General features: G+C 44.4%; 1 protein-coding gene across 1 annotated transcript in view; it reads left to right on the top strand.

Annotated features, from left to right (window-relative positions):
* amph (amphiphysin) overlaps window positions 1-23,529 on the top strand; it is a 279,279-nt gene that overhangs the window by 99,871 nt on the left and 155,879 nt on the right. Inside the window, exons 6-8 of the mRNA XM_072266836.1 lie at window positions 5,913-6,020; window positions 12,024-12,109; window positions 23,350-23,425. Of these exons, the coding sequence (XP_072122937.1) occupies window positions 5,913-6,020; window positions 12,024-12,109; window positions 23,350-23,425 (270 nt within the window). The remainder of the gene's footprint in view (window positions 1-5,912; window positions 6,021-12,023; window positions 12,110-23,349; window positions 23,426-23,529) is intronic.

Below are 23,529 nucleotides of genomic sequence, written 5' to 3'. Positions count from 1 at the left end.
AACTTACAGGTCGAGTCAGCGATGAGGAAGGCAAATGCAATGTTAACATTCATTTCAAGAGGTTGAGAATTCAAGAGCAGGGATGTGATGCTGAGGCTCAATAAGGCACTGGTGAGGCCTCACCTTGAGTATTGGAACAGTTTTGGGCCCCTTCATCTTAGAAAGGATGTGCTGACATTGGAGAGGGTCCAGAGGAGGTTCACAAGGATGATTCCAGGAATGAAAGGTTTATCATACGAGGAATGTTTGATGGTTCTTGGTCTGTATTCACTAGAATTTAGAAGGATTGGGGGGGGATCTCATTGAAGCCTTATGAAGGTTGAAAGGCTTGGACAGAGCGGATGCCTAATTCTGCTTCTATGTGGTATGGTCTTATGGAATGTCAGAGACAAGTTTTCGGAAAGGAGAATTGTGAATGCGTGGAACACACTGCCAGGTGTGGTGGTGGAGACACATACATTAGAAGCTTTTAACAAGCTCTTAGAGAGGCACATGGACGATAGAAAAATGCAGGTAATCTCGGAAGGAAGGGTTTGATTGACCTTAGACTAGGATTAAATGGTAGCGCACTACAGTGACATAGTGGTTAGTGAGATGCTATTCCAGCTTGGGGTGTTGGAGTTCATGAGTTCAATTCCGTGCCACCCTGTAAAGAGTCTCTGTACCTTCTCCCCGTAGAGTGCGTGGGCTTTTGCCGGTTCCTCCAGTGTCCTCCCACAGTCCAAAGGCATGCGCGGTAGGTTAATTGGTCGTTATAAATTGTCCTGTTATTAGGTTTGGGTTAATGGGGTTTGTCGGTGGGTGCCGGGGCAGCACGACTCGAAGGTCCCGAAGGACAACTCCATGCTGTATCTCTAAATAAATAAAATAGAAAGTCTGCACAATATTGTGGGCCGAAGGGCCTGTACTCTGCCTCAGTGTTTTGTGTTCGATGTTCTAATCCTCCGGGGGTGATGTATCTTTTATTAAGATTGTGACACCACGCTGGTTTCGGTTTGCGTTCTACACCCACATTGTCCACTTTGCATGTCTTGCCAAGTGTGAGTTAATGGAGCTTGTGATATTTCACTGCCATACATCAGCTCTGAAGGGTGCTACACTGTTGGCACTCTCTTGTTCTGAATGAATCATTGAGTCAATCGAGCTTGCAGTGCTTCCAGCTACTCAGTCACTGGCCAACACTCATCTTTCTGAAGCACTCTAAGACAAAGTGAATCGTTACTCATCTTCACAAGCACAACAATGTCTGCAGGTGCTGGAAATCCAAAGCGACATACACACACACACACACACACACACACACACACACACACACACACACACACACACACACACACACACACACAATGCTGGAGGCACTCAGCAGGTTAGGCAGCATCCGAGGAAACAAACAGTCGATGTTTTGGGCTGAGACCCTTCATCACGACTGGAAAGGAAGGGGGAGGGCATCAGAGTGAAAAGGTGGAGGGAGGGACAGAGCATCACTCGAAGGTGATAGGAGAAGCCAGGTGGGTGGGAATAGGAAAGTGCTGATGGAATCTTCTAGGAGAGGAGAGTGGACCATAGGATAAGGAGGAGGGGACCCAGGGGGAGGTGATAGGCAGGTGAGAAGAGGTAAAAGGCCAGAGTGGGAAACAGAAAACATTTTACTAGAATAAAAAATGAAAATCACGCCATCAGTTTGGAGGTTACCCAACGGAATAAAGGTGTTGTTCCTCCACCCTGAGGGTGGCCTCATCACAAAAGTAGAGGAGGCTGTGGACTAAGAACTGTCAGAATGGGAATGGGATTCGGAATTAAAACGTTTGGCCTCTGGGAAGTTCCGCTCTTCTTGTTTGCTGTTTTGCAAATCTGCGTGCCTTCATAACAACGTTCCTGCATTTCAAAACGACATTCGGCATGAACTACCCAGTAAATGGTAGAACAGAGGGATCTGGGAATACAGGAATACAGGTCCATAATTCCTTGAAAGTGGTGTCACAGGTAGATAGGGTCATAAAGAAAACTCGTGGTACATTGGCCTTCATAGATCAGGGTGTTGAGTGCAGGAGATGGGATGTTATGTTGAAGTTGTGGAGGACATTGGTGAGGCCTCATTTGGAATATTGTGTGAAGTTCTGGTCTCCTACCGACAGGAAAGATGAAAATAAGATTGAAAGAGTGCAAAGAAAGTTTACAAGGATTTTGCCATTATTTGAGGGCCTGAGTTATATGGAAAGGTTGAATAAATTAGGACTTTATTCTCCGGTGTGCAGAAGAAATTATTACCCCTGAACCATCAGGCTCCTTAACCAGTGGGATGACTTCACGCAAGTTCACGTGCCCATGACTGAACTGGTTCCACAATCTATGGACTCATTTTCAAGGACTCTACAAAGTAAAGTTCAAAGTAAATTTTTTTTTATCAAAGTACACATATGTCACCATATACAACCCTGAGATTAATTTTCCTGCGGGCATACTCAGCAAATCTATAGAATAGTAACTGTAAACAGGATCAATGAAAGATCAACCAGAGTGCAGAAGACAACAAACTGTGCAAATGCAAATATAAATAAATAGCAATAAATAATGAGAACAAGAGATGATGAGAGAAAGAGTCCTTAAAGTGAGATCATTGGTTGTGGGAACATCTCAATGGATGGGCAAGTGTAGTTATGATATGATTAGGATTATGAAGACACACAGTCCCCTTGTATTGTCATTTAGTAATGCGTGCATTAATAAATGACACAATGTTTTTCCAGAATGGTATCACGAAAACACATGACAAACTGACTTAAAAACTAACAAAAACCATATAATTATGACATATAGTTACAACAGTGCAAAGCAATACCGTAACTTGATAAGAACAGACCATGGCACGGTAAAAGTCTCAAGTCTCTCGAAAGTCCCATCATCTTACACTGACGGTAAACCTCCAGTGCCGCCAACTTGCCGATGCAGCATCCCGGAAGCATCCGACCACAGTCCAACTCCGAGTCCGTCCGAAAAACTCCGAGCCTCTGACCACCTCTTCGACACCGAACACCGAGCACCATCTCTGCCGAGCACTTCGACCCTGGCCCCGGCAACAGGCGATTCGCAAAGCCGAGGATTTGGTGCCTTCGTCTCCGGAGATTCTCGATCGCATAGTAGCAGCGGCAGCGAAGCAGGCATTTCAGAAGTTTCACCAGATGTTCTTCTGCGCTTCTCACGGCTGTCTCCATCAAATCCGGATTGTGCACGGCCCCCTAGTTACACATATCGATATTAATTTGGAACAGCCGCGTGCGCTGCATTGCACCACCATCTTCCCCTCCTCAATAATTATCCCCTTTTGTTCGAAAGCCAGATGGTTGAGGGGTAGTAACTGTTCTTGAACCTGGTGGAGTGAGTCCTGAGGGACTTGACCCTTCTATGTGATGGCAGTAGCAAGGAAGTATCATAGCCTGGGTAGGAAGGATCTCTGATGATTGATGCTACTTTCCTATGACAGCAGTATCCACCTCATCTTGCATTTATTATTTATTACCACTATTATTATTTTTAATATTTCGTATTTGTTCTCAAAGTCGGGAGTTCAATTCTAAGATAGTTTGTGTGTTCCTATGGGTGTTCAGGTTTGCTCCCACAGTCCAAAGATGCAGCGGTTTGTAAGTTATTGTAATATTGTCCTGTTATTAGGCTAGGGTTAAGTCGGTGGGTTGCTGGCTGCCAAGGCTGGCTGGGCTGGCTCGGTCTATCCTGTGCTGTATCTCTGAATAAATAAAACCCAGGTCCCTGGTGGGTGTTCAGGGATCCTGATGAAAGAACACGGACTCCGGGAAATGTGGGAATCAGAGCCCCAGTGGGTGGATGGGGAGCCTGAGAACCAGGGTCCTGGTGAATGAATGGGAAATATAGGCAAGATTAACTGGTGAGCAAGGTGCCAAACCATCAGGATTTCCAGGATAATTTCACTATGGTTAGGTTTTCTGGTCTGTTTTTATTAAAGTCCCCCCTCCTCACAATATCCCGGCAACTTTGATTCCCCAACCAGAATTGCTGTTAGAACCATAGAACACTACAGCACAGAAAACAGGCCATTCGGCCCTTCTAGTCTGTGCCAAAATCGATTTCTGGCCAATAGATAATCCTAAGGTACAGTAATCAGATTTCTATTAGTGGAGTTATCACTGTGCACAAGCTTCCTTCTGCTTTCCTAAAGGAAAAATGGAAGAGGGGATTATTATTTAAATGGTAAAAGACTGCAGAATGCTGCTGGGCAGAGAGACTTGGGAGTGCTTGAGCATGCATCACAAAAGATTGGTTTGCAGGTGCAGCAGGCTGTCAAGAAGGCAAATGGGATGTTGGCCTTCATTGCTAGAGGGATTGAATTTAAGTGCAGGAGGTTATGCTGCAACTGTACAGGGTACTGGTGAGGCTGCACCTGGAGTACTGTGTGCAGTTCTGGTCTCCTCACTTGAGGTAGGATACACTGGCTTTGGAGACAATGCAGTGGAAGTTCATCAGGTTGATTCCAGAGATGAGGGGTTAGACTCTGAGGAGAGATTGAGTCGCCTGGGACTGTACTCACTGGAAGTCAGAAGAATAAGAGGAGATCTTATAGAAGCATATAAAATTATGGAAGGGATAGGTAAGATAGAGACAAGAAAGTTGTTTCCACTGGTAGGTGAGACTAGAACCAGGGGACACACCTCAAGATTCAGAGGAGTAGATTTAAGACTGAGATGAGGAGGAACTGCTTTTCCAAGAGAGTGGTGAATCTGTGGAATTCTTGGCCCAAATGAAGCAGTGGAGGCTACCTCAGTAAATATATTTAAGACAAGGTTGCATAGATTTTCACACAGTGGGGGATTTATAGGTTTTGGGGAAAAGGCAGGTAGGTGGAGATGAGTCCATGGTCAGATCAGCCATGATCTTATTGAATGGTGGAGCAGGCTCGATGGGCCAGATGGCCGACTCCTGCTCCTATTTCTTAAGTTCTTATGTTCTTATGTTCATTAAATTAATCACTAGCTTTTGTATTTAGTTCAGGATTGTGAAGTGTTTTGCCATCTCCTGAGGCCATGAAAGGCTTTCTCCCCCTCCACGGCTTGCTGCTTGTGGTGTTCTGTGTTGTTCTGCTGTGCATCGTGGCCAGGCTACGTTGGTGCCAGGGTTTTGGCGACACTAGCGGACTACCCCCAGCACATCCTTCGGTTGTGTTCGATGTTCACGTGATAAACAAATCTGAATCGTATCGAAGTGTAGGCAGTAACATTGAACTATCTGGGTTGAGTGAGCTAGGGCTTATCCCTTTGGAGCGAAGGAGGATGAGAGGTGACTTGACAGAGATGTTCAAGATGATAAGAGGCATAGATAGAGTGGACGGCCAGAGATCCTTTCCCAGGGCAGAAATGGCTAATATCAGGGGTGTAATTTTAAGGTGACTGGAGGAAGGTACAGGAGGAGTGTCAGAGGTTAGTTTTTTTACACGGTGAATGCTGCGTGTGTGGAATGCCCTGCCAGGGATGATGGTAGAGCTGGATACATTAGGGACATTTTAAAAGCTCTTAGATAGGTACGTGGATGATAGAAAAATGGAGTCATAATGCAAGGGATTCTGCAGATCAGTAGGTCAGATAACAAGGAGAGGAATAAACAGACGGCCTTTTGAGCTGGGACCCTTCATCAGGACTAGTCTATGTAGGAGGGAAGGGTTAGATTGATCTTAAAGTAGGTTAAAAGGTTGGCTAATCACTGTGGGCCGAAGGGCCTGTAATGTGGTGTAATGTTCTGTGTTCTACGACTTCTCGTGTCAAGCACACTCGATGGTTCTTCTCATCGGTGGCCAATGATACATCTCGTGTCACGGTCAGGTGTAAGCTGCACTATCTGTGTGATGATTTTTGGTGTTAATAACGGTTCTGTTCTCACTCAACCAGACTCGAATCGCAAAGCGCAGCAGGAAACTTGTTGACTACGACTGTGCACGACATCATTTGGAGTCCTTGCAGCACTCGAAGAGGAGGGACGACAGCAAGCTCGTCAAGGTAGGGGACCCAAAAGCAATGAGGCTTAGGTAAATACAACAATGAAACACTAAATTAGTTACATACATACCGCCGAGTGTCGCTACAGACCACAGTAACTCGTACATTGTGTTTTATAGAAACATAGAAAATAGGTGCAGGAGTAGGCCATTCGGCCCTTCGAGCCTGCACCGCCATTCAGTATGATCATAGCTGATCATCCAACTCAGAACCCCGCCCCAGCCTTCCCTCCATACCCCCTGACCCCCGTAGCCACAAGGGCCATATCTAACTCCCTCTTAAATATAGCCAATGAACTGGCCTCAACTGTTTCCTGTGGCAGAGAATTCCACAGATTCACCACTCTCTGTGTGAAGAAGTTTTTCCTAATCTCAGTCCTAAAAGGCATCCCCTTTATCCTCAAACTGTGACCCCTTGTTCTGGACTTCCCCAACATCGGGAACAATCTTCCTGCATCTAGCCTGTCCAATCCCATTAGGATTTTATACGTTTCAATCAGATCCCCCCTCAATCTTCTAAATTCCAACGAGTACAAGCCCAGTTCATCCAGTCTTTCTTCATATGAAAGTCCTGCCATCCCAGGAATCAATCTGGTGAACCTTCTCTGTACTCCCTCTATAGCAAGGATGTCTTTCCTCAGATTAGGATGCCTTTATACAATTGTGCTCTTTATGCTTCAGGTGCTTTCTATGCCACATTGGATCCAGAATAACATTTTGTTCTCCTTTACACTTGTGACTGAAGAATGACAATAAACTCTCTTGAATCTTGAAATGACAATGGTGTACAAGCGAAAGACTTCATGCCAGAAGGCTTAGCTTTATTTGTCACGCGTACATCGAAACACCTAGTGAAGCGCCATCGTAGGCGTCAAATCAAATTCGGGAGGATTGTGCTGGGTAAAGCCTGCAAGTGTCACCAAGTGCCAACATAGCATGCGCAAAACTTACCACCCCTAACCCGTAAGTCTTTGGGAGAAAACCAGAGCACCTAGAGGAAGATGTACAGATTCCTTACTGACTCCTTATTGAACCATGATCGGTGATCACTGGCAGTGTAATGTGCAAACGGCTGCACCATGGTGCCGTGTCATAATGCCAGGGTGACCTCTGCACGGCAGCCAGCAATGCAGGTGCCCAAAATGTGCTCTCTGGGTAACGAGTGCTCTCGAAACAGTTGTGTTTTCCGTGAGTCCGCTCCCAGGACAGTGGTGTTACTGCCAAGCCCAGTGTTGGTCCAACAGGCGGGGTGGTTCCCTCCTCTATGAAAGGGCCCCACAACACCCTCATCAGCCCCTTGGAAAGTGCGCCCAGCGGCACTCTGGTGGAAAGAATGCGTTCCCATTGGCATGCAGCCAACAAGGTCCAATAGCTCTCGGTCAACAAGTGATCTTTCGGGAGGGTGAACCCTCAGGCCCTGATGGTGTACCTGGTAGGCCTCTGAAAACCTGTGCCAACCTGCTGGCAGAGGGTGTTCAAGGACACTTTCAATCTCTCACTGGAGCAGTTGGACGTTCTCACCTGCTTCAAAAGGGCGACAATCATACCAGTGCCCAGGAAGATCAGGGAGAGCTGCATCAAGGACGATTACCCAGTGGCTCTCACACTAACTGTGATGAAGTACTTTCAGAGGTTGGTCATGGCCAGAATCAACTCCCGTCTCAGCGAGGACCTGGACCCACTGCAATTTGCCTATCGCCACAATAGGTCTACAGCAGATACAATCTCAGTGTCTCCACTTGGCCTCGGATCACCTGAACAATAGTAATACCTACGTCAAGCTGCTGTTTATTGATTACAGCTCAGAATTTCAACACGATCGTAATGTATGATTAAGTATTCTTTTTTTTTGGTGCGTGCGTGTGCGATGTTGGCGAAATGATGTCTTTTTCATGCCTTTACAAGGCGTGGAGCAAGAGAAAGAGACTGTGTGATGCACCGCTCCTCACACAGACATTTTGCAGCATTTTTTCCCTTTTATTTTACGAGGTCAAGTTGCGATCTCGACACTCAACCCGGCACGGATGGAAAGCGTACTTGGGAGCGGACCCGGCTGGTTTCGAACTAGGGAACCTCCATTCCAGAGTCCAGTGCTGATGTCATTGCGCCACCAGCCGGCCCATGATTAAGTATTCTTGTTTATTTAAATAATTCATTACGGGTTATATGTAAAAATAGGTGAATTACATACATGATCAAGCTACGTGTGATATGTGCACACCTCACTTAAAGTAAACATGAATTTAGACCCGCATTCCTGGACTCCCATGTCTTTCTTTGAATTAGTTTAATGTTTTGAAGTTAAAAAACGTAAGTTCTAATCCACAAGGTCCAAAACCTGGGCCCCTGTACCTCCCTCTACAACTGGATCTTTGACTTCCTCACCAGGAGACCACAGTCCGTGCAGATTGGAACTAACTTCTCCTCCTCATTGACAATCAACATTGGTGCACCTCGGGGATGTGTTCTTAGCCCACTGCTCTACTCTCTCTACACCCATGACTGTGTGGCTGGGCACAGCTCAAATGCCATCTGTAAATTTGCCAATGACACAACTACTGTTGGCAGAATTTCAGATGGTGATGAGAGGCGTACAGGAGTGAGATAGATCAGCTGGATGAGTGGCGTTACAGAAACAACTTTGCACTCATTTCAGTCATACTAAGGAGTTGATTGTGGGCTCCTAGAAGGGGATGATTCTCATCGAGGGATCAGAGGTGGAAAGGGTGACCAGTTTCAGGTTCCTGGGTGTGAACATCTCCGAGGATTCATCCTGGGTCCAACATACCGATGCAACTTCAAAGAAGGCATGACATGCGGAGAATTGGTATGTCACCAAAGATGCGCAAATTCTTACAGGTGTACTGTGGAGAGCATTCTAACTGGCATCACTTTCTGGTGTGGAGGGGCCACTGCAGAGGATCGGAAAAAGCTGCAGAAAGTTGTAAACTCAGCCAGCTCCATCATGGGCACTAGCCACCCCAGCACCCGGGACACCTTCAAAAGGAAATGCCTCAAAAAGGCGGCATTCATCATTAAGGACCCCCCCATTATTCAAGATATGGTCTCTTCTCATTGCTACCATCAGGGAGGAGGTACAGGAGTCTGAACACACACGCTCAATGACTCAAGAACAACTTATTTCAGAGAGACATTGATAGGATGCAGCAATGGGCTGAGAAGTGGCAGATGGAGTTCAACCCGGAGAAGTGTGAGGTGGTACACTTTGGAAGGACAAACTCCAAGGCAGAGTACAAAGTAAATCGCAGGATACTTGGTAGTGTGGAGGAGCAGAGGGATCTTGGGGTACATGTCCACAGATCCCTGAAAGTTGCCTCACAGGTGGATAGGGTAGTTAAGAAAGCTTATGGGGTGTTAGCTTTCATAAGTCGAGGGATAGAGTTTAAGAGTCGCGATGTAATGATGCAGCTCTATAAAACTCCTGGTTAGGCCACACTTGGAGTACTGTGTCCAGTTCTGGTCCCCTCACTATAGGAAGGATGTAGAAGCATTGGAAAGGGTACAGAGGAGATTTACCAGGATGCTGCCTGGTTTAGAGAGTATGCATTATGATCAGAGATTAAGGGAGCTAGGGCTTTACTCTTTGGAGAGAAGGAGGATGAGAGGAGACATGATAGAGGTGTACAAAATAATAAGAGGAATAGATAGAGTGGATAGCAGCATCTCTTCCCCAGGGCACCACTGCTCAATACAAGAGGACATGGCTTTAAGGTAAGGGGTGGGAAGTTCAAGGGGTATATTAGAGGAAGGTTTTTACTCAGAGAGTGGTTGGTGCATGGAATGCACTGCCTGAGTCAGTGGTGGAGGCAGATACACTAGTGAAATTTAAGAGGCTACTGGACAGGTATATGGAGGAATTTAAGGTGGGGGGTTATATTGGAGGCAGGGTTTAAGGGTCAGCACAACAATGTGGGCCGAAGGGCCTGTACTGTGCTGTACTATTCTATGTTCTATGTTCTTTCCCTCCACCATCCGATTTTTGAATGGACAATGAACCCATGAACACCACCTCACTTCTTTTTCCCCTCTCTTTTCACACTACAGTACTTACTTAGTTTAATATTTTTATATTTTTATTGTAATTTATAGCTTTTATTAATATATATTGCAATCTACTGCTGCCGCAAAACAACAAATTCCACGACATACACTGGGGATATTAAACTGTTTCTGATCTGATCCTTGGCAGCCAAACGAATGGACTGTAAATTCTTACATCCATAGCGCGGGCGTTGGCCAAGTCTCTGAACGGGGCTCCCAGTGAAGGTCACGAGCATTGCCCCAGTGATGAAGGTGGAAAAACCTTCCCTTCATATCCACCGCCCAGTAGAGGATGCTCAGTTTTTTAGTGCCAGTGTGAAAGGTTAAAGATGAACTTTTTTTGTCACATGTACATCAAAATATCAAAGCATGTCGTGGAATGCATGGTTTGTGTCAATGACCAGCACGATCTGAAGGCAGCCTGCAATGTCGCCACGCTTCCAGCCCCAACATAGCATACGCACAGCCTGCTAACCCTAACCCATACATCTGTGGAATGTGGGAGGAAACCAGAGCCCCCAGAGGAAATCCAGGCAGTCATGGGGAGAACGTACAAACTCCTTACAGGTAGTGACGGGAATTGAATCCCGATTGGTGACCGCTGGCGCTGTAAAGTGTCTGTGCTACTGCTACGCTCCCGTGTCGTATTATTGTGACAGAGTGACTTCTGTACAGCAGTCAGTGATGAAGTTCCCCTACAATGTGCTCTGCTTGCATTGAATGCCCTTCAAACAGTTGGCGCATTTTCATTTAATCTGCACTCGGGATGACGGTGTCGGAGTTGGTCTCCTTTCTTTAGCTCTCCTGAGTGTCGTGACCAGTTCAAACAAGTAGGCTGCCTGGCGTATCAAGCCTGCTCCACCACTTAATCAGATCATGGCTGATCTGGCCGTGAACCCAGTTCCACACTTTTCCCCTTAACCCGTAATTCCCCTGCTATGCCAAAATCTATCTAACTGTGTTTTAAATATAACTAAAGTCTCTATCACTTCTCTGGACAGAGAATTCCACAGATTCACTTCCCTCTGGGTAACTGTCCTCTGTAGTTTCTCCTCATCTCCGCCCTAAATCGATTTCCCTGAATCTTTTCCCGTTTAAAGTCAAAGTACATTTATTATTGAGATTCATCTTCGTACATGCAGCCACAAAACAAAGAAACCCAATAGAACCCATTTAGGAAAGGCCATCAAGCACCCAATGTGCAGAGAAAACAGATCATGTAAATGATAAAAATAAGCAAATAATGGAGGTGAGTCTACAGCCACGAAGCCGGTCACAGCCAATCCAGGAGCCCTTTAACTGCACACCACAGCCTCAGAGGTTCCAGCAATGCCCGTATATTGGTTCATTCCACGTTCTTGGGACCAGGCCCCATGGGCCTCAGTTTGGCCCATAACTGCCACGTCGCAACCACCCTGCACCTTAAAGACTTCAGTTCACACTGCACAATGTCAGATCATACAGGGGGTTCAAAAGCTCAACTCCAAAAGGGTAGGTACAGCCTATTGAATGGAGTGATAATTTACTAGAAGAAGTGTGAGTAATGAAGTAGTGAGAATTTGTGTTTGCTGCCAGCAAGTCATCACTGTGCCTCACCAGAGAAAAATTCATGCAGAGGACAATTGCACTATTATTCTCTGAAGCTAGAGGGAGCTCTTATTGGTCACTACAGAGGTTGGGAGGTCTCGGCATTCATGTTTCTGATCATGTTTGCAGAAGCAATTTCTGCTGTGGAGGCCAAGTCATTGGGTATAGTGTGGGTGTCTAGGGTCTTGATTAGTTGGGGTGTCAAAGGTTACAGGGAGAAAACAGGAGAGAGAGATAATAAATCAGCCATGATGGAATGGCAGAGCAGACTTGATCGGCTGAATGGCCTAATTCTACTCCCATGTCTTATTGTCTTCAAAATAAAACACCAACTCTTGATTTCTTTTCCTTTTAGGCAGAAGAGGAGTTCCAAAAGGCTCAGAAAGTCTTCGAAGAATTAAATACAGATTTACAGGACGAATTACCATCATTGTGGTCAAGGTATTCAATTTTATTCTCTGATATAACTTGTTATCTAAAAACATGTCTTTAATCTCTGATTTGCACATTATCAAATTCAAAGAGAAACGTAAACAGCCGTTATTTTATTCCCAGTGTTCATTCGTTATGTGCCGTGACGTATGACATGGGTGATCATGGTCTTTCCATGACTATGACTATTCTTGGCCAATTTTTCTACAGAAGTGGTTTGCCATTGCCTTCTTCTGGGCAGTGTCTTTACAAGACAGGTGACCCCAGCCATTATCAACACTCTTCAGAGATTGTCAGCCTGGTGTCAGTGGTCGCATAACCAGGACTTGTGATATGCACCACACACATCAAAGTTGCTGGTGAACACAGCAGGCCAGGCAGCATCTCTAGGGAGAGGTACAGTCGACGTTTCGCGCCGAGACCCTTTGTCAGGACTAACTGAAAGAAGAGCTAGTAAGAGATTTGAAAGTGGGAGGGGAGGGGGAGATCCAAAATGATAGGAGAAGACAGGAGGGGGAGGGATGGAGCCAAGAGCTGGACAGGTGATTGGCAAATATGAGAGGATCATGGGACAGGAGGCCTAGGGAAAAAGAAAAGTGGGGGGAGGAAACCCAGAGGATGGGCAAGGGGTATATTGAGAGGGACAGAGGGAGAAAAAGGAGCGAGAGAAAAAGAATGTGTATATATAAATAAATAACGGATGGGGTACGAGGGCCATCCTCTGGGTTTCCCCCCCCCTCCCCCTTTCCTTTCTCCCTGGGCCTCCTGTCCCATGATCCTCTCATATCCCTTTTGCCAATCACCTGTCCAGATCTTGGCTCCATCCCTCCCCCTCCTGTCTTCTCCTATCATTTCGGATCTCCCCCTCCCCAATCTCTTACTAGCTCTTCTTTCAATTAGTCCTGACGAAGGGTCTCGGCCCAAAACGTCAACTGTACCTCTTCCTAGAGATGCTGCCTGGCCTGCTGCGTTCACCAGTAACTTTGATGTGTGTTGCTTGAATTTCCAGCATCTGCAGAATTCCTCGTGCTTGTGATATGTATCAGCTGCTCCGATGGCTTCACGTGACCTTGATCGGGGGACTAAGCAGGTTCTGCACCTTGCCCAAGGGTGATCTGCAGGGTAGTGGAGGGAGAGAGTGCTTATAACCTCCTTTGGTAGAGACGTATCTCCACCCCACCATCACCCATTTCACGGTAGAGCAGGTGAAAATCGTACCATTTGGTTTGCAACAGCACAATGGTTGGTGAGTGACCTGGACTGTTGTTTTCCATAACGCCATTCAGACTGCTTTCAAAATTCCCAAGGAGTGGGAAGAGGTGCAGTTACGCACATTCTTACTTATGCAGTGTTAATGGTCACAGCCAGGTTGTGGTGGGAAGGTGCCAAGCACGATCTCACAAACAGTCCTTTGCTAATTAGGCAGAGGAGGATGTGTCTGAGACACCTTCTAGTGGATGCAGGTGATCATGGGTAAGGTGTAGAGAAACTGTTAGCATTCATTTCACAAAGACTAGAATATTAAAGCAAGGATGTGATGCTGAGGCTTTGTAAGGCATTGATCAGACCGCACTTGGAGTATTGTGAGCAGTTTTGAGCCCCTTATCAAAGAAAAGATGTGCTAGCTCTGGAGAGGGTCCAGATAAAGTTCATGAGAATGATTCCGGGAATGAAAGGGTTTATGTATATGGACTGTTTGGTGGCCCTGGGGCTTTACTCACTGGAGTTTAGAGCGGCACAATAGTGTAGTGGTTAGCACAATGATTTACAGTACCCGGGTTCAATTCCCACTGCTGTCAGTAAGGAGTTTTACCATCTCCCCGTGAAAGTGAGAGTTTCTTCCGGGTGCTCCTGTTTCCACCCACAGCCCAAAGACCTACTGGTTAGTGGGTTGATCGGTCATTGTAAATTGTCCCATGATTGGACTATGGTTAAGTCAGAGCCAGAAGGGCCTATTCCACAATGTATCTCAATAAATTAATTCAATGATAAACAAGTAAATTCAGAGGTGTGGTGAGTACTTGAAACAAGCTCAAACAAGAGAAAATCTGCAGGTGCTGGAAATCCAAGCAGCACACACAAGATGCTGGAGGGACCCCCAGCAGGTCAGGCAGCATCTATAGAAAAGAGTAAACAGTCGACGTTTCAGGCCAAGGCCTGTCTCGGTCCGAAACGTAGACTATTTACTCTTTTCCATAGTTGCTGCCTGGCCTGCTGAGTTCCTCCAGCATTTTATATGAAACGAGCTGCCAGAGGAAGGGGTTGAGGCAGGTACAATAGTATAATTTATGAAGCACTTGAACAGGTACATGGAGGGGTGGGGACTGCGGGATGGGTTGTGGATATTGACTGAACGCAGGAAATTGGGACTAACATTTACTCCTGGCAATGGTTAATAATTGGAATGGTTAAAGCAGGAATCATATTCAGAGTCTACATGTTTGGTCACAGAATGTTGGGATCTATGCAGTGTGGATTCATAAGGATGCTGGAAGGAATGGGAAAGTCTGATTGTAGAAAGAGCATAGAGATATTTGCAGTGTTTGAAAAGAGACTAGGACAAGGCTAAAGAGCAATTTTAAAATGAATGAAGTATTTTCTTTGGTTTTGGAGTTGGCGTTTACATAGATTGTTGAGAATGAGGAAGGTGAAAGCTTGCAAAGGGTCATGCTTTAGGATTTATTTTCATTTTAAAATCTTTTTTAATTATTATTAAAGATCAACAAAAAATACATTGAAATAATCAAGTCAATATGTCAATATGTACAATGAAGAATTAAATTAGCAAATGACTGATTAACAAAGCTAGGACAGCAAGAGGTCCAACGTTACCTTACAAAGGCATGGGTGGTTCCACAGGACCTACTCTTCCAAACCCACAAACAGAAATTAATGTAGAAGATAGAACATTGTAGCACAGTACAGGCCCTTCGGCCCACAACATCTTATAACCTTTTAACCTAGTCTGAGATCAATCTAAGTTCCGCAACCATATCGCAGCCACCACCCTGCGACCAGACATTGTCCTAGTGTCTGAGTCTACTAAGCAAGTGGTGCTGCTGGAGCTGACAGTCCCATGGGAAGATCGCTTGGAAGAGGCCTTTGAAAGGAAGCTCTCCAAGTACGCAGGACTGGTCAGCAACTGTCAGCAGGCTGGTTGGAGAGCAAGGTGTCTCCCAGTGGAGGTTGGTTGTAGGGGATTCGTAGCCCGTTCCTTAGTTAGAGCCTTCAGCATTTTGGGCATCGAGGGAGAGAGGAAGAGGAGAGCCATCCGCAGTACCACAGATGCAGCAGAGAGGGCCTCAAGACGGCTGTGGCTCAAAAGAGGGGAGCCATGGAGTCATAAGTAGCTAGCCATCTGGACACAAGCTGGGGTCTGATCAGCCCCGGCTGGGTCACCTGGAGGAGGTTGTATGATGTTGAAAGACCCGAAACACCCGATGATTCCAGAAACATCACTGAAGATGTGGCCAGAAGCATCAATAGATGTATGTACACAGTGGAGTCTCCATTTGGTAGCGTATGGAGTAAGACTTTTTTGTCTCAGCTCTGTCTTTCACAACTTATTTTCCACTGCTAGGTCCATTTCAAGTTTGAAGATTTATTGTATTTGCTGAAGGATTTTACCATTTAATTACGATGGCTGGAAACGAATTACTGAGTGGCAAAACTCTTCCTGAGCCACAACAAACAGAGAAATCAGAGGAAGTCTCTACTTCAGACAGAATGCTCTCTTTAATAGAAGCTAATAATGTGAAGATCTGAATACCAAAGACGCTGAATACCAAAATGGATAAATTGAAAAAAGCTAATGAATTGTTTGAAAGGACCATTATTGCTATTCAGGAGCCTTTGAAGAATTTGGAAGATCGATATCAAACACTTAAGCAGAGTACTCATAAAATTGAAAGGGAATTTGAATTAATGGATCAATCTATTAAGGAATAGGATTTGAAGATATCTTTTATGGAAAAGAAAATGAATGAGAACACTTTGGAATTATCAAGAATTAAGAAGAAAACGATTGATTTGGAAAGCAGAAATCGCAAGATGAATCTACATATACTGGGTTTGCCTGAAAATACGGAAATCGGTGAGCCGCTAAAGTTTTTTTCGAACATGTTATACTCACTTTTTAGTGACATTCTCAAAGCCAGTCCAATATTGGACAGAGCCCACCAAATTCAGCGTTTTAAGCCATCAGCCAAAATTAAACCACGTCCTGTAATTCTCTGTTTGCATTACTTTATAACCAAAGAAGCTATTCTTCAGGATGCAAGGAAAAGGGATAAGCTAATCTATAATGAAGTTAAAATTTGTATAGTGGAAAATTTTACCCCAGAAACTTATGCCGAAAGAATTAAATATCGGGAAGTGACAGCGGAATTTTTTTAAATGAGCTGTCACCCTTTGCTGCGTTACCCAGCACATCTGATGATTATTCCACCCAATGCTCGTCCAAGACGGATTGACTCTCCAGAAGATGGTTGGAAATTTATGAAAGAGTTTAAGTCCACTTCGTAAGCAATTTGAAAAGTTGATCCTTAGCTGGGACTGGTTTGTAACGCCGTTGATGAAAGTCCGCTATTCATTTTATCAATGTTCAGATACAGACTTGGTTAACTTACTTAGATCTGTTGTTGTTTGCTTTAACAGTTAATGTAATTCTGAATTTAACACATATATATTTACTTATTTTTTCTTTGATTTGTAAGTCTTTAATATTAGTTGTAGTATATTTTAGTTGCAAACAACAGGAATTCTGCAGATGCTGGAAATTCAAGCAACACACATCAAAGTTGCTGGTGAACGCAGCAGGCCAGGCAGCATCTCTAGGAAGAGGTACAGTCGACGTTTCAGGCCGAGACCCTTCGTCAGGACTAACTGAAGGAAGAGTGAGTAAGGGATTTGAAAGTTGGAGGGGGAGGGGGAGATCCAAAATGATAGGAGAAGACAGGAGGGGGAGGGATGGAGCCAAGAGCTGGACAGGTGATTGGCAAAGGGGATACAAGAGGATCATGGGACAGGAGGTCCGGGAAGAAAGACAAGTGGGGGGGGGAACCCAGAGGATGGGCAAGGGGTATATTCAGAGGGACAGAGGGAGAAAAAGGAGAGTGAGAGAAAGAATGTGTGCATAAAAATGAGTAACAGATGGGGTACGAGGGGGAGGTGGGGCCTTAGCGGAAGTTAGAGAAGTCGATGTTCATGCCATCAGGTTGGAGGCTACCCAGATGGAATATAAGGTGTTGTTCCTCCAACCTGAGTCCTCTACTGTAAAGATGAAGCCACATTCAGGTTGGAGGAACAACACCTTATATTCCATCTGGGTAGCCTCCAACCTGATGGCATGAACATCGACTTCTCTAACTTCCGCTAATGCCCCACCTCCCCCTCGTACCCCATCTGTTACTTATTTTTATACACACATTCTTTCTCTCACTCTCCTTTTTCTCCCTCTGTCCCTCTGAATATACCCCTTGCCCATCCTCTGGGTCCCCCCCCACCCCCCGTCTTTCTTCCCGGACCTCCTGTCCCATGATCCTCTTGTATCCCCTTTGCCAATCACCTGTCCAGCTCTTGGCTCCATCCCTCCCCCTCCTGTCTTCTCCTATCATTTTGGATCTCCTCCTCCCCCTCCAACTTTCAAATCCCTTACTCACTCTTCCTTCAGTTAGTCCTGATGAAGGGTCTCGGCCTGAAACGTCGACTGCACCTCTTCCTACAGATGCTGCTTGGCCTGCTGCGTTCACCAGCAACTTTGATGTGTGTTGCTTATATTTTAGTTGATTGGATTTATTCCAATCAACAACAATTGTAGGCCGTATCTTGGGTAATGATGAGTTTGAGTACAGAGAGGAAATTAAGAACCTGGTGGCATGGTGCAAAGGCAATAACCTATCCCTCAACGTCAGCAAGATGAAGGAATTGGTTGTTGACTTCAGAAGGAGTAGTGGACTGCACAACCCAATTTACATCGGTGGTGTGCAAGTGGAACAGGTCAAAAGCTTTAAGTTCCTCGGGGTCAATATCACAAATGACCTGACTTGGTCCAACCAAGCAGAGTCCACTGCCAAGAAGGCCCACCAGTACCTTTACTTCCTGAGAAAACTGAAGAAATTTGGCCTGTTCCCCTAAAACCCTCACTAATTTTTATAGATGCACCGCAGAAAGCATTCTTCTAGGGTGCATCACAACCTAGTATGGAAGTTGTCCTGTCCAAGACCGAAAGAAGTTGCAGAAGATCATGAACACAGCCCAGCACATCACACAAACCAATCTTCCGTCCTTGGACTCACTTTACACCGCACGCTGTTGGAGCAGTGCTGTCAGGATAATCAAGGACACGACCCACCCAGCCAACACATTTTTCGTCCCTCTTCCCTCCGGGAGAAGGCTCAGGAGCTTGAAGGCCTGTACGGCCAGATTTGGGAACAGCTTCTTTCCAACTGTGATAAGACTGCTGAACGGATCCTGACCCGGATCTGGGCCGTACCCTCCAAATATCCGGACCTGCCTCTCGGTTTTTTTGCACTACCTTACTTTCCATTTTTCTATTTTCTATTTATGATTTATATTTTAAATGATTAATATTTAATATTTTTACTATTTTTATTATTTAATATTTGTAATCCAGGGAGTGTGAAGCGCAGAATCAAATATCGCTATGATGATTGTACGTTCTAGTATCAATTGTTTGGCGACAATAAAGTATAAAGTATAAGAATAAAGTATGGCTTTGCCTAACTTTAGAATGTACTATTGGGCAAAAACATTCCATATAATTACTTTTTGGATTCACTATTCAGATATACATGAATGTCCTTCATGGTTGGATCTAGAGATAAACTCGGTGAAAGGATTCTCTTTGGCCTCTTACTGGGAGTTCCTCTTCCCTTTCAATTTGGTTTCAGTTTCATAGATTTTTTGAGTTAAATAATTTTATTCTTTCTTATAATATCTATCTCGATTTTTTTTAAACCATCAATTTTGGATAAGGCCTTTTTAATTTGGAAAACCAAGGGAATAATAACTTTTTCAGATTTGTTTTTAGATGTCTTTTTCTCAGTTAGTGGATAAATATGATTTATCATATGATTTATTCATATATGATGAATGCACTGCCTGAATCAGTGGTGGAGGCAGATACACTAGTGAAGTTTAAGAGACTACTAGACAGGTATATGGAGGAATTTAAGGTGGGGGCTTATATGGGAGGCAGGGTTTGAGGGTCGGCACAACATTGTGGGCTGAAGGGCCTGTACTGTGCTGTACTATTCTATGTTCTAATGTACACTTTTTTAGATATTTACAAATTAGGAATTTTTTACGTGGTTTATTGCCGAATTACCTTTCTACTTATCCACCTAATATGACAGATGCTCGCTTTCAGTTTAAACCATTTCAAAAAGGGTTGATAGCTATAATCTATAAACGGTTATTGAGTTCATGAATGATATCTAACGATAAAATTAAACATGATTGGGAATCGGAACTTCAAGATAAACAATGGAGTAAAATTTTTCATTTGGTTAACAACTCATCTATTGTGCCCATCATTCCTTGATACAGCTCAATGTAGTGCATCAGGCCCATATGTCAAAGGATAAACTAGCGCGTATTTTCCCCAATATTAATCCTATTTGTGACAGATGTAATACTGAGCTGGCCACTTTAACTCACATGTATTGCTCTTGTATAAAGCTAGATAACTTTTGGAAAGATATTTTTAAATCACTATCAAAAGTTTTGGATCCGGATCTACAAATCTAATTTTGTTTACGACAATTTTTGGGATTATCCCATCAGAAGCAGGAAATATTCCTGTTTCTGCTCAACGTATGATAGATTAATAAAGATTAATAAAGAAAGATCAATCTAACCTTTCCCTCCCACAAGTCCCCACTTTTCTATCAGCCTTTTGTCAAGTAATTTCTTAAATGTTCCTAATGTATCTGTCTCCACCAACACCCTATATTTAGCTATGGTGCCTAAGATGTTTACACAGTACTGTATTTATCAACATGGAGCAGAGAGTGAATTCATAAATCTAGTGAGAGCAATGGATGTTGGGAGTGGTGAGGGTGGAGTGCCACAGGAGGGGTGTGGGACAGCTGGCAGACAAGGAGTGTCAGGGGTGGGGAGGTGGTAAGAGTGCAGAAACACCCGGCCCTGAGACTCCAGGCAAGGTCATTTGATTCCAATTAATTTATTGATCATTACAGAATATCCTTCTGGTGCATCCCGCTCCCTCCTCTCTCTCTTTCCCTTTTCCCAACCACGATTCCCCTCTCCCTGCCCCCTTCCCACTCCCAGTCCACAATAGAGACCCATATCAGAATCAGGTTTATCATCACTCACATAGAAACAGGTGAATTGATTATGGGGAGCAAGGACATGGCAGACCAATTGAATAATTACTTTGGTTCTGTCTTCACTAAGGAGGACATAAATAATCTTCCAGAAATAGTAGGGGACAGAGGGTCCAGTGAGATGGAGGAACTGAGCGAAATACATGTTAGTAGGGAAGTGGTGTTAGGTAAATTGAAGGGATTGAAGGCAGATAAATCCCCAGGGCCAGATGGTCTGTATCCCAGGGTGCTTAAGGAAGTAGCCCAAGAAGTATTGGATGCATTAGTGATAATTTTTCAAAACTGTTTAGATTCTGGACTAGTTCCTGAGGATTGGAGAGTGGCTAATGTAACCCCACTTTTTAAAAAAAGAGGGAGAGAGAAACCGGGGAATTATAGACCGGTTAGCCTAACGTCGGTGGTGGGGAAACTGCTAGAATCAATTATCAAAGATGTGATAACAGCACATTTGGAAAGCGGTGAAATCATCGGACAAAGTCAGCATGGATTTGTGAAAGGAAAATCATGTCTGACGAATCTCATAGAATTTTTTGAGGATGTAACTAGTAGAGTGGATAGGGGAGAACCAGTGGATGTGGTATATTTGGATTTTCAAAAGGCTTTTGACAAGGTCCCACACAGGAGATTAGTGTGCAAACTTAAAGCACACAGTATTGGGGGTAAGGTATTGATGTGGATGGAGAATTGGTTGTCAGACAGGAAGCAAAGAGTGGGAATAAACAGGACCTTTTCAGAATGGCAGGCAGTGACTAGTGGGGTACCGCAAGGCTCAGTGCTGGGACCCCAGTTGTTTACAATATATATTAATGACTTAGACGAGGGAATTAAATGCAGCATCTCCAAGTTTGCGGATGACACGAAGCTGGGTGGCAGTGTTAGCTGTGAGGAGGATGCTAAGAGGATGCAGGGTGACTTGGATAGGTTGGGTGAGTGGGCAAATTCATGGCAGATGCAATTTAATGTGGATAAATGTGAAGTTGTCCACTTTGGTGGCAAAAACAGGAAAACAGATTATTATCTGAATGGTGGCCGATTAGGAAAAGGGGAGGTGCAACGAGACCTGGGTGTCATTATACACCAGTCATTGAAAGTGGGCATGCAGGTACAGCAGGCGGTGAAAAAGGCGAATGGTATGCTGGCATTTATAGCAAGAGGATTCGAGTACAGGAGCAGGGAGGTACTACTGCAGTTGTACAAGGCCTTGGTGAGACCACACCTGGAGTATTGTGTGCAGTTTTGGTCCCCTAATCTGAGGAAAGACATCCTTGCCATAGAGGGAGTACAAAGAAGGTTCACCAGATTGATTCCTGGGATGGCAGGACTTTCATATGATGAAAGACTGGATGAACTAGGCTTATACTCGTTGGAATTTAGAAGATTGAGTGGGGATCTGATTGAAACGTATAAAATCCTAAAGGGATTGGACAGGCTAGATGCAGGAAGATTGTTCCCGATGTTGGAGAAGTCCAGAACGAGGGGTCACAGTTTGAGGATAAAGGGGAAGCCTTTTAGGACCGAGATTAGGAAAAACTTCTTCACACAGAAAGTGGTGAATCTGTGGAATTCTCTACCACAGGAAACAGTTGAGGCCAGTTCATTGGCTATATTTAAGAGGGAGTTAGATATGGCCCTTGTGGCTAAAGGGATCGGGGGTATGGAGAGAAGGCTGGTCAGGGTTCTGAGTTGGATGATCAGCCATGATCATACTGAATGGTGGTGCAGGCTCGAAGGGCCGAATGGCCTACTCCTGCACCTATTTTCTATGTTTTCTATGCTTTCTATATGTCATGAAATTAGTATTTTTTTGTGGCAGCAGTACGATGCTATACATAAGAGTACTGCAGTCCTGTGCTAAAGTCTTTGGCACCCTAGTTATGTTGATGTAAGAATTTTGCACAGTACTGTACACACTGACGTCTCTCCTACATTTCCCTTCAATCATAAAATTATAGCCCCTTGTATTAGTTATTTCCATCTGGGAAAAAGTTTCTAACTGTAAACTCTGTCAATCCCTCTTTTGCATGAGTTTTGTATGTGTTACCGAGGGAGAAGCCAGCAGGGTGGGAGAAGCCAGGTGATTGGTGGAAGAGCTAAAGGGCTGAAGAAGAAGGAATCTGATAGGAGAGGAGAGTGGACCATAGGAGAAAGGGAAGGAGGAGAGAACCTAAGGGAGTTGGTAGGCAGGTGAGAAGAGGTAAGAGGGGGAGTCAGAATAGGGAATGGAAGAAGGGAGAAAGAGAAGGGGGAGGAGATAACTGGAAGTTAGAGATATCGATGTTCATGTTATCAGGTGGGAAGCTACCCAGACAAATATGAAGTCCAAATGCTGGGAACACTGAGCAGATTAACCTTTCAAGTCAAAGACTTTTTCTCTTAATTTCAGATTTCAGGCATCTGCTTTTTTAAAAAATCTTCTTCTATCTGAAGATCTTTCTGAAATTTATAAGGGGGAAAGAGGATGGAATCATTGGGCAATGGATCTAAAGTTTCGTTTTCATTCCCAATACTGGTTTGAGGTTGTTTTTTCACACAAATTAGTCAATTTTCACACAATTTAGTCTTGCCTCAGACTGTTAGACTGATGAATACCCAACACCACCAAGGTCTTGTCACTAGGACAGCAAGCTGTTTACTCTTTACCTTTGCTTTACTACCTACATTTTGAATTAATATGTATTAACTTATTTACGGTAATATTTTGTTTTATGTACTGTGTGTGATATATTTTGTGTGGGTTCACCATGTTCCAGAGGAACATTGTTTCACTTAGCTGTATGTATGTACAGACAGGAGACAATACAACTTGAACTTGTTCTTCAACTTGAGCAGGTGAATTATGAGTAAGTGGTTTTCACAGATTATTTGTTTTCTCTCTCACAGCCGAGTTGGTTTCTATGTCAACACATTCAGAAACATTACCTGCATAGAGTCTAAATTCCACAAGGAGGTCGCAGTGGTGAGTAGTCATGACTCAACATCCACTGAAGGTGTTTTTAGCAGTGAACTTCATAATGTCACCTCAATGTCTATCGAGTGATTGCTTATACAGCACTTATGGTG

The sequence above is a fragment of the Mobula birostris genome, chromosome 1 (genome assembly GCF_030028105.1).
Source record: "Mobula birostris isolate sMobBir1 chromosome 1, sMobBir1.hap1, whole genome shotgun sequence".
In the NCBI taxonomy this organism is placed as follows: Eukaryota; Metazoa; Chordata; class Chondrichthyes; order Myliobatiformes; family Myliobatidae; genus Mobula; species Mobula birostris.
The sequence above is the reverse complement of the archived record's forward strand: the minus strand, read 5'-3'. Positions and strand labels throughout refer to the sequence as shown.